Genomic DNA, 12,255 nt, shown 5'->3' with positions numbered 1-12,255 from the left:
CAAGTCTCTTTCACAAGTTGCCTGAGAGAATAGCAATGTGGCAGGAGCCGCCCACAACTCCTGGCCTTCTTCAAGATCTGTACTGGGAGGAAATGGTGCTTCTGTGGAGATCCACTCTTTATCAGGGGCAAGACACCCAGAACCACCACTGGCATCAGTCAAGTGTTGATGCCCTCAGCTGCACTGTAAGAACTGTTGTGTACCTGAGCTTGCCCTTCCCTTCTCCTGCCCATTCCCTTTTCCTTGTGTGCTGTGTCTTTTTATATTTCGTAAGCTTGAGTCCAGGGACTATCTAAATACTGATTTTTGGCAAGCCGCTTTGAGAGCCTGTTTGACTTAAGGGCAAGATGCAAATGCCACAAATAAACAAACAGAAAGTTGCTTGTTCATGTTGAGTTTTCGAGTAGTATAATTCTACAGGGCCAGTTTTTCGATCAGCACATACTGTAACTGGAATGTTGCTTGCTTCTTCTGTCATCTTTTATGAACTGCAATGTCCCACAAGATATGAATGCTCTCGTTTAAAAACATTTTTTTTATTTCAGTTCCAGACTGATGGACGTAGTGCTATACAGCCTCATATACACAAAACAAAGTCAAAGGAAGAATGGCAAAGAGCTTGTTCACAGAATCAAGCTGACTGGTTAAAACACACACACTCAAAGACTCTCACACTCACTAGGTGGATCTACACACAGGGAAAAAACCCGCTATAAATAAGTCAGAAATTAGATTGTTATAACAAAAGGGGAAAAAAACCTATGGAAAATCGCGTAGAAAAAAATTTCTGCTCTCTGGCGCCATCTGGTGCTGCATGTTTATAATGCATTCAAATCATTGTTTTTTGACTAATGTAGCTGAGCACACTCACCTCAGCCTGAAAAGCAATATGAGTGCTACACCCCATAGTCTTCTTTGACTGGACTTAACGGTCCAGGGGTCCTTTACCTTTACCTTACCTTACTCACTCTCTCTCCCACACACACATATAAAACCAAACATCTGCAGTATAATTTTTCATGGAATGCATTTTCCCCACAGTTCAGAACCTGATCCAGAGCAATCAGCACCAGAAAATGGAGGTGGTGGTCAAGACCCGCATAATTCTTTCACTCCAGATGTTGAATTCGAACTGCAGCGGTCCATTGAAAAAATATATGTAACCTGCAGAGGAAGGAAACCATTCAGATAAGATTCCTGCTTCATGTTGCTGCTATTTCTTTTGGCTTATGTTACTTCTTTTTAAAAACAGTAAATCAAAAAGCATTCCCCACCCCCTGCTCACAAAGCAATTTGTTGATTAAGGCTGCACTCCGATCCTCGGATTGACTTCACCTTGGGAGGCAAACTCCATTATCTCTTGAGATGAATGCCAACAAGCCCCACTGAATCAAATATGATTTTTTTGGATTTGGATTGTCCTGGTATGTCCCACGGAGGACCTTATGGTCTTCAAACAAAAACATCTTGGAGGTCCTGGGCCACAGGGAGGTTAGGCTGGCCTCAAACAGAGGCAGGGCTTTTTCAGCTGTGGCCCCAATCTGGTGGAACGCTCTGTCACAAGAGACTAGGGCCCTGCGGGACTTGACATCTTTCCGCAGGGCCTGCAGGACAGGGCTGTTCTACCAGGCCTTTGGCCAAGGCACAGTCTGACCCCCTCCTTTGGTAATCCTCACAGAACTCTAGCCCAATGGTTGCCATTAATTTGATTTTGAATTGATTTTAAAATGAACTGATTTTAGAATGCTGTGATACTTTTATTGTTGTTAGCCTCTCTGAGCCTGGCTTTGGCTGGGGAGGGTGGGATATAAATATATTATTATTATTATTATTATTATTACTTATGAGCATACAAGTTGAGAATTGCATTGTGAAGCAGGCATGTACAACTGTAAGGTAATCACCTGTCCCACTTTACAGGGAGCAGTTCTGTTTGGAAGACAATATTCTCTTTGAAGATATCCTCCATTTGAAGGGCTGTTTTGTTCAAGTTGGTTTTAATGATAAGGAACCCTTAGGAGAGAGAGAGGCAGGTACCTTGATGTTGCCCATCAACACTTTTTTTGGCCATGCACCACCTAAGCATCTCTAAAATCCTGATGCCCACACCCAGTGACATATAATTCTTATTATTCAGAAAGTGAACTCCTATTCACGTGGAGGAAGCCTAAAAGGCCATTCACTGTTAATAACTCATTTTTTAATTGCCCCCCCCAAATCTAATTGCCCCCCTGTGGGGCATGTGCCCCACGTTGGAAAGCAAGGGCTTGGAGGGTTTCCCTTTACTATCAACCATCTATAGGAAGTTTATTTAATGCTCCCCTGCACTCCAGGAGCCACAAATTAAGACCCACTGTTATGCCCAAGATTAAATCGCTCAACTCCAATTGGTACAATGCATGCCTCACAAATAGATGCACAAATAGAGGGCCTTCTCGGTAGTGGCACCAGCCCTGTGGAACGCCCTCCCACCAGATGTCAAAGAGGAAAACAACTACCAGACTTTTAGAAGACATCTGAAGGCAGCCCTGTTTAGGGAAACATTTAATGTTTAATAGACTATTGTATTTTAATATTATGTTGGAAGCCGCCCAGAGTGGCTGGGGAAACCCAGCCTGATGGGTGGGGTATAAATAAATTATTATTATTATTATTATTATTATTATTATTATTATTATTATTATTATTACTACTACTACTACTACTACTACTACTAGGCAGTAAAATGGGGGGTGAGGAGAGGAAGACCTGGGCACACCTGGCTTGCAGACTGAGCAGGCTCACAAGGCACCTGCTGACAGAGTTTCCCACCGTGGCAAGATGTCGTCATCATAACTATTTCTAAATTTTAATATATATATATATATATACATTAACATATGTACGTTTTATTCAGCTCTATGCCCACTCTTGCCTTTTTGATTCCTGCAGCCAATCAGAAGCCGTGCTTTGGTTTTCGAACATTTTGGAAATTGAATGGACTTCTGGAATGGATTCCATTCGACTTCCAAGGTACCACTATATTGAGAGAAATTAAAATGGTGGCTAGACAAAGCTGTCTGGCACGGTTTGGAGCACTGGGCCAGAAAAAACCCTGAAGGGTCCCCCAAAGCAGGCATCTGGAACGGGCCAATCTGGGAACCTGGTTTTTCACCCCCAAATGCCAGGTGTCAACACAAATAAAATGCATACCATTCTTCTCATAAGCTGCATCCACTCGGTGACCGATCCCAGGGAAATCCTCCTCAATATATCTAGGGTAGCCTTTGTCCATAACTTGGTTCTGTTCATCATAACTTCATTTGAGGGGGAAATAAAGTAAATAAGCAAGTGTTTTATTTATGTATATCATTATGCATCGTAATTCTGTTCCAATTCAATGCAGCTGACGACAAAACACAAACATAAAAAGTCTAAAATCCAGACCAATAAATGATACCATAGAACTAAAAAGACAGGATACAAAAAGGGTCAGCATTTCTAGCAGCAACCTGTAAATTCTTGCTAGAACAGAAACATATACTGAAAATGGCTGAGGGCGCAGCATCTATCTCTATACAATATTGAACATGAAATGGAGGGAAGTTCCTTGAAGTAGGTGCTGCTTTGCAAGAGAATTCTTCCCCACAACACCTCACACTCCAGAACAGGTAGGAGACACATGGCCAACCCCAGGGGTCTTCATCCTTGGGTTCCCAGGTATGGCTGGACCAACCATACATGACCTGTGCTAAGTTGGCTGGGGATGATAGGAGTTGTGGTCAAACAACATCTGGGGACCCAAGGTTGAAGGACATTGATCTGCCCTACTCAGAAATGTTACGTAGTGCGGATGCCAGGAGCTCAAGCTAGCTAGCATGTGCAATATCAAGGATGCGACTACTAATGGCGCATTCCTACATGGGGATATTTGTGTTAGTTTTCCTGACCATAATGCTAGGGCTTCAATCCTGGGTTCTGACGTTGCTTTCACATGGCACTACTTGCTCCGTTAAGGATCGCGATAATTATATACCTCCATGTCGTCCTAAATTTTAAATGCTGGGAAAGAACTGTATGCTGGACTACTGCCCCCAATTTTGTCATGTGAAATTAAAGTGAAAAACTACGGTTTTCTGGGTTAATGGGGATGCAAACGGATTTTCCCCTAGAAGCAAATATCCTGGAAATGAGTGCTAAATGTCCACTACGCTCTGCTAGTTTTTCAGAAGTGGCTTTTACCTAATGTGAAAAATCACATAAAACTTAGAAACACTGGGTAAGGAAATGCTGTGAAAGTGGAAAAAAGTTCCCTCAGTGTGGGTCATCCCTTGTTCACCCATTGGTCTACCACAGCACTAGCCAATGTGGTGCCTCCAATTACTGTTGGACTTCAACTCCCATCATCCCTTACCACGAACCATGCTGGCTTGGGCTCATGGGACCTGGAGTCCAGCAACATATGGAGGGCACATGGTCAAACACATGAGTACATTGAAATGTAAGTCTATGGAATAGGCCTCATCAGCTTATCTCGAGGGCTCATTGTTATGGGCTTTAAGAGTGACAGAATGCAGAAAATGTTGTTGAGTTAATACCATGGCCCCTGCCCCCATATTTCTAAATCTGGAGGAGCCAAACCAATGACAAAAAGTTGTTTCGTACTATATGCAAAACGTGGTTCTTACATCATTGGAATAGTGGGAAAGAATGAGAGAGAAACTATGGGGAAGATAAAAAATTTCAACATACCTCCAGTATTTTTCTCCAGCGAAAAAGAGAGTCTTGCCAGTGTCTTTGATGTGGACGGCAGCATCGATTTCCTTCACAGATCTTGGAAAGCCCAATTCATAAATCTTTTTAGGGTAGCCCTCTACTATGTCGTAGGCATTCAAAGCCCAGACTTTCTTCCCTATGAATAAATATGAATTGATGTATTAAGATTCAACCATGTGATTGTCATATAGCCTTAGGCATGTTAATGCCTCACCCTCAGTTCCCCTTCTGTAAAAATTAGACTGAGGAGGATTTAATTCACTGGAATGAAGTTAGGATGGGCGAGATTGGTACAACCACACAATTATACAGCTTTGTCGGTGGCATTCCTTTCTGAGAAAACTTCTGGAGGCCCCAGCCAGAGGTGGGTGGGGCTGGAGGAAAGAACAACAAATAGGCTTGTTTCTGCACAGACTCCCATGCCCCTCTCACTGAGGGGCAGTAAGAGGCATGGCCAGTGGGGGGGGAGGGGTGTGTGTGTGTGAAGAGTCTTGAGGATCAGGTAGAGAGATTTCTGCAGAAGACCTACCCCTGAAAAGCAGCACATGGTCGTTGTTAGGATGCTCATAAGCCGCATCAATCTTGCTTGGGATCTCTGGCCAAAACGACTTAATTTGTACCAAATCTGCCTCAACCATCTGAGGATGTAGGCGCCAGAAGAACCTATGATAGGAAGAGGAATGTTCTAACATGGTAGGCTAGCATTTTTACTGAAGTTAAAGCTGTTGAATAGTCCTTAAAATGCTCCAGAAATTAATTTGCTGGAGCCATTTATCAGACAACACAAATAATATACAAATATAATAGTTGACGGGTAATTCTAAAGTCAATCATTCAAGGTATAAAGCATGTTTCTTGCCTGGAAGTTATTCCTAAGAGCTTGTGTTAACAGATTCACTAATCAGGCTCATCTTCAGTGTTTTGGAGCAGGTCTTCACAACATTCCTTGTTGCAAAGTAATTTGTGAGGCACCAAGCCAAAAGCAGCCCACTAATAAGGGCTCCCTCTACACTATACATTTGAAATAGTATCATAAAACGTTAAGCAGTCGTGGCTACCCCCAAAAAATCATGGGCACTGTTAAGGGCGGTTGTTAGGAGACCCTACTCATCTCATGGAGCTACTGTTCCCTGTGAAGAGGAATTGTTTGTTAAACCATTCTGGAAACTGTAGCTCTGTGAGGGGAATAGGGCCTCCTAAGAAATCTTAGTACCACAGGAGAACCAGATTCATCCTGTAAGAAGAGCCTGCTGGAACAGGCCAATGACCCAACTAGTTCAGCATTTTGCTCTCACAGTGGTCAACCACAGATGTCTCTGAGATGCCTCCAAGCAGGGTTTGTGCAACAGTGCTCTCCTCACTTGTTTTCCCCAGCAACTGGCATACACTCTCTGGCAGTGGAGGTAGAGCACAGCCATCATGGCTTCTGCACTGGGTAATGGGAGTACTTGGATATTAATGCTCTCCCTAGCCTTGCACCAACATCACCAGACTTTCCTCTTTTCCCAGGACTTATGTTGGGGCTTGGCTACTCAGTCGTATGCTATTCACTGCAACATATTATACTGGTTTTCGAATGTGGCTTTGTATGTTCTCGTTCTATCTCTCCCTCTCTCTCTCTCTCTCTCTCTCTCTCTCTCTATATATATATATATATATTATTGAAAATTTTCAGTAGGGATTAAAGTGAAGAGAAATCAAAACGAGAAAACAAAACAAAATCCAAACAACAACAAAAAATAATGCTTGTATGTTGTCTCTTAACCTCACTGTGGTTGCCTTGCAGCGCTGTATTCTCTTTTTATTTGTACAATGCCTACAGAACTGTCTGTAGTCATGGATATAATAGAATGAATAAATGACCCTTAAGATGAGAATTGGGTTGTTTTTGTCGTTTTTACAAAGGTGGCCCTAGTCAACCTTTGCAATGTTGGAGGATGTGTGTGGCTGGCAGAGTGCATCTGACTGGGTGTGCTTCAAGCTGCATAGGCCTGCTCTGTCCCTAGACAAAAAAGTTTATGGATGCACGTATTTCGGTTGGGCCGCACCTGTCCTTGAAGATCACCATTTCTCCTCGAAGCTCCGTGATAGCATCTAGTGTCAAGTTTGCGTCACATTTCTCAGGTGTTTTGGGGTGATCGGGATGGGGGTCGTGGTCTCCTGCACCTGTCCAGTAAAGCACATGTGTTATGCAGGAAAGTATAAGCCTGTTGACTGTATTTAGTAACACAGAGCTGATCATGGGTTCATATAGCTTAGCATTTTACACACCGATTGGCAGGAGCTTCCCAGGTTTACCTGAATGAAATGAGGATTGAACCTGAAGCTTTCTGTATGCAAAGCAGAAGCTCTATCATTGAGCAATGGCCCTTCCCTTATTTTAACATCTGAACTTGTGCGCAGCATTTCATGGGATCTAATATATGGAATAGGGACGCAGGTGGCGCTGTGGGTTAAACCACAGAGCCTAGGACTTGCTGATCAGAAGGTCGGCTGTTCGAATTCCCGTGACGGGCTGAGCTTGGTCCCAGCTCCTGCCAACCTAGCAGTTCGAAAGCACATCAAAGTGCAAGTAGATAAATAGGTAGGTGGGAAGGTAAACGACTTTTCCGTGCGCTGCTCTGGTTCACCAGAAGCAGCTTAGTCATGCTGGCCACATGACCTGGAAGCTGTACGCCGGCTCCCTCGGCCAATAAAGCAAGATGAGCGCCGCAACCCCAGAGTCGGCCACAACTGGACCTAATGGCCAGGGGTCCCTTTACCTTTACTAATATATGGAATGCTTATAGAAAATTGTGATTTTATATGTGCAATGTAAAGTCATACAGTGACAGATCTCGCCACATCAGGCTGGCGAACAGAAACAACAGGGAAATTTATTACTCATAACTTCCATTGCAGAATTATATGTACACATAAGGAGAAAACGGGGGGGGAGGGGGAATGCAGGCATACCATATAGAATCTGGATCCCTTGTACGTCATCATCTGGAAGCAATAAGCCTTTATTTCCCGTGTATGTGTAAATTGGAAACATCAAAGCTCCTGGGTCTCTGGAATGCTCAAGTCCCAGCGAATGACCAAACTCATGGGCAGCCACAAGAAACAAATTATATCCTAGAAAACAGCATGTGCATCTTGTTATGAAAGCTACAAAGCTTATATCACTAGGCTGCTATAACCTGATTCTTTTGTTTAATACCTCGTTTTGCAACGTATTAAAATATTACACCAGATATCATTCACTACTCTTTTCTTTGCATTACAGAGAGAACAGAAATAGTATCTGTCATCTGTTAATTAAACGACCAGCAAGGTAGCACATCCCTGGTTTAGTCCAGGGTTGTGGAATCTGCATCCCTTCAGATGTTATAGGACTACAACTCCCAGAATCACTGGGCATTGGCCAAACTGGCTGAGGCTGATGCGAGCTGTAGTTCAACTGCAACATTTGGAGAGTCACATGTTTCCCAGCTCTGCTTTAGCCCCCTTTAGCCTTGGGCTGCAATCCTATGTACCTTTGCTTCTGAGTAAGTGCCACTGAATTCAGTGAAGCACACTTCCAAGTTAATATGGAAGTCTCGGAGTGCCTGTGTTGCTTAAGAAGGTATGCCACAGGCAATATGGGTAAGGAATGGCAAAAGAAGCAATATCCAAAACAACCTGTTCAGTCATTATTTACTATTTGTGCAATTGTTAATTTCAATCATTATGAATCACGCAGCAAAACAAGACAGGAGAATCTGCTTGCTAAGTAATTCACTGGTCAAACATAAATAGCAGATGCTATTTAGAACCAACAACCCACACAGTGGTAATAAAAATTATCTTCAAAGCATACGTTACCTTTGGAATCTGTTGACCACAGCTCGTCTTCATCAAAATGAGCATCTCCTCCAAAATTTGGCCCAGGAGGGAAAGCATGAGCTAATAACCCAGAAGGTCCATCAAAGGGATAGAAATCACCATGCTCTGTAAATATTTGAAACAGAAATGAACATTATCAGCATGCTTAATTGCAAATCAAGCAAACAAGTAACACAGCCATTAAGACAGCAATTTCACTCTAGTTACCTTTCCTTCCAAAAGAAATCATGATATCAGCAGTACCATTGCGAATTCTAGTAAAGTTGAGTGGTGTCACATCAGACCAGACCTTGAACGCTTTCCTGAATGCTCTGTCGACTTCAGACTTTTTCAGATCAGGGGTGTAATTTAGAATCCTATAAGGAACACAACAAAAAAAAATCCAAATACCTTCAGATGGTTCTCTGCAAACTCAAAACATATTGAAAAACACCCCCTATCACAATATTTCAAATGTTACACATCTCTCTCCACTGCCAATTTAGCAAATATAGCAAGCATACAGATATATGCCCCTTTCCTGTTAGAGAATGTGTGTTTTTTATTGCTGAGTTATAATAAATTCACCTTTTTTTTTGAATGTACTAATAAAGGACAATGACCAAGACACGATGAAAGTGTCTCAAGCCTTTTGATTCCACTTAAACAGGGGCCCAATTCAAAATAGGTTTATTTCAACTTGCTTTAGAACGCAAGCATTTAAATGTGTAACTTTCATTCTATGTTAAGAAGGTAGGGTATTAAAAAATAAAAATAAGGCCAGACATATTGCTGATTCAGCTAGATATTTAAAACTTTACTTCCATTCCTGCTTTTATTAAATACATCTGAGCATCTCATTCACAAAAGGTACTGTGTTTCTCTTATCTGATTCCTCACCCGCTGTTTGGAAAAGGGAATTGAAAGGAAATTGTGTGGGGCAAATTAAATGAACTCAAAGCTTATAAGCTTTGATGATCTAGAGACAGTAAAACATGGCATGAGATTTCCAAACATTGCACATAACCTTCTTCCACATCTTGTTAGTCTGCTAAAACAGCACACCAGGTTGACTTCATGACACAAAATACATGCCAAATGCCTAACCCTGCTGTAAAAAAATAAAATAAATGTAGTGCATCTGGCTGTTAACCAGAAGGTTGGTGGTTCAAGTCCATGCAGGGTTGGCTGTGGGAAGGATTCCCAGACTGCAGGGGGTAGAACAGACAACCCTCTATGTTTCTGTGATTCCATGTTGCAAAGTGTCATACTATTAAACATATTACAAAAATAAATCCTTTACGTACTCAGCTGATTTCAATGGGCCTTACTTCCACATTAGTTTATATTCTGTTTAGGAGATTAGCTGTAGCCCCATGGTAGGCTAAAATCCAGGAATAGGAAACCTGAGGCTCTGCAGGTAGCATTGGACTACAATTCCCATCATCCCTGACTATGGGCGAGGCTGGCTGGGGCTGATGGGAGCCAGAGTCTACCAGCACCTTGAAGGTCACATGTTCCCCATTCCTGCTATAAGTCTCACATATCAGATCAGAATTAGCAACCACCCCCCCCCCCGAGATCCTGCAGAGCACTCAGTGACGAGTGCGCCAAACCAAAGTCTCTGAAAAATACCACGGCAGAGGTTTGGAGTTTGGATTTGATATCCCGCTTTATCACTACCTGAAGGAGTATCAAAGTGGCTAACATTCTCCTTTCCCTTCCTCCCTCACAACAAACACTCTGTGAGGTGAGTGGGGCTGAGAGACTTCAGAGAAGTGTGACTAGCCCAAGGTCACCCAGCAGCTGCATGTCGAGGAGCGGGGAAGCGAACCCGGTTCACCAGATTACGAGTCCACCACTCTTAACCACTTGTGCCACATGAAGATACTGTCAAGCATCAGCGCAAATGGATCTGGACCCAGAGCCAGGGTCATTACCTGTATGTTATATTAGTGTGAGACCACTTCAGCTTTCGAGGGAAGAAGTTGTATTCCCCAATATCAGGAACGCCGCACCGTGGCTGTTGCATTAGTTCGTACGTCTCTTCATTGAGCTTGCCCGTTACTTCCAGTCCAAAAAACGCCTGCATTTCTCGAAGTTTGGATGTGACTGTATCACCTGCCTTCCTCTGTATCCCAGCCGGGTTGGACTGGAGGTTGTAATGCCTCTTTAGATAGCGCTGGGAAGAAAGAGGGGGAGAGAGAACCAATTAGACTTCTAATTCACTGCTATTTATTAATTTTACAGACTCACATAAGGAAAAAGGACAAGCCTCTGCTCTGTAGAGCTCAGAATCTCAGTTTTGATAGAAGAGAAGACAAGAGAAAGAAGGCAGAGAGAACCAAGCCTATTCTAGGTCCTACGCCATACCTCTGCTAACTCGAATTTCTCCCTCGTGAATTCATCGCTGTCATCTTCGTCTGATATGGATATCGGCAGGGCAAAACACCACGATATGCCCAACAAGAGAAAGAAGGCCGCTGCAGCACTTGGATGCTTCATGACGAATGCCAAGGTTTTGGAGCTCTGATGGTTCAGCTTATAACGTGCTTTGGCTTTTATAGAGCTGCACTGGTGATTCATCATCTCTCAGCGACAGGTTACAACTTCCGAGTGACTGTAAAATAAACATGCTTGCAAGACTCTTTCCCTGCTCTCCTCCCCCTCCACCACCACCTCCCTCCCAAGAAGTCTTGGTTTTAGGAATCTGTTGACCTACTGGTGGTGCAGAAACCATGACTTCACATAAACACAGTCTCAGCATATTCCCAGGTGCTGTGGGAAGAGTTGAGTGGGGCAAAAGGCATTTTTGATTATGTTGCAATAACTTTATTTGACCTGTCTCTCTCTCTTGAAACCATCCTTCTTCCCTTTTGTTTTCAATAGACAACTGCATTGCAAGCAATATGGGAGCCAGAAGCTTGGCTTAAAGGATTTTTCACCACATTTCTGACTTCCACATCTGTGCGCGGGGATTTTCTCGTGTGATCATAAACTCCAAATGCCCCTAGCCTCTCAGTCAGCACTGGTGGCCTTGCCTCAAAACGTATATTGTAGAGCTGGAAAACCTTTCAGAAAAGGACAGCCTATATAATCCAGGGGATGGAGCAGCTCCCCACTAGCAGGAAAAGTTGCAGCGTTTGGGACATTTAAGTTTAGAGAAAAGTGGCTTGACAGAAGCAGGGCTTTTTTCAATCAGAATTCACAGGAACTCAGTTCCAGCACCTCTCAGGCAGGTGCCATTGCCATTATAAGAGAACAAGGGAGGTGTTCATGGTGAGTTCCGGCACCTCTTTTTCTAGAAAAATAGCACTGGATAAAAGGTAAAAGGTAAAGAACCCCTGGATGATTAAGTCCAGTCAAAGGCGACTATGGGGTTGTGGCGCTCATCTCGCTTTCAGGCCAATGGAAATGGTGTTTGTCCACAGACACCTTTCCGGGTCATGTGATCAGCATGACTAAACCACTTCTGGCTCAACAGGACAACATGACGGAAACCAGAGTGCACAGAAACGCTGTATACCTTCCCCCGGAGTGGTACCTAATTATCTACTTGCACTGGCGTGCTTTCGAACTGCTAGGTTGGCAGGAGCTGGGACAGAGCAACAGGAGCTTACCCATCACGGGGATTTGAACCGCCAACCTTCCAAT

The 12,255-nt window shown here is 43.3% G+C and overlaps 1 protein-coding gene across 1 annotated transcript; it reads right to left on the bottom strand.

Annotated features, from left to right (window-relative positions):
- Positions 1-520: 520 nt before the first annotated feature.
- On the bottom strand, positions 521-11,218 carry LOC310760790 (collagenase 3-like). The gene is made up of 10 exons (XM_083609953.1): positions 10,975-11,218; positions 10,542-10,783; positions 8,830-8,978; positions 8,602-8,727; positions 7,711-7,872; positions 6,804-6,921; positions 5,285-5,418; positions 4,732-4,891; positions 3,193-3,296; positions 521-1,164 (listed from the first exon to the last, which is right to left on the bottom strand). Exons 1-10 carry the CDS (start codon positions 11,188-11,190, stop codon positions 1,064-1,066), a joined length of 1,512 nt encoding a protein of 503 aa, XP_083466079.1. The 5' UTR covers positions 11,191-11,218; the 3' UTR covers positions 521-1,063.
- Positions 11,219-12,255: the final 1,037 nt, after the last annotated feature.

The sequence above is a fragment of the Podarcis filfolensis genome (genome assembly GCF_964270895.1).
Source record: "Podarcis filfolensis genome assembly, chromosome: 4".
NCBI classification, from domain to species: Eukaryota; Metazoa; Chordata; class Lepidosauria; order Squamata; family Lacertidae; genus Podarcis; species Podarcis filfolensis.
The sequence above is the reverse complement of the archived record's forward strand: the minus strand, read 5'-3'. Positions and strand labels throughout refer to the sequence as shown.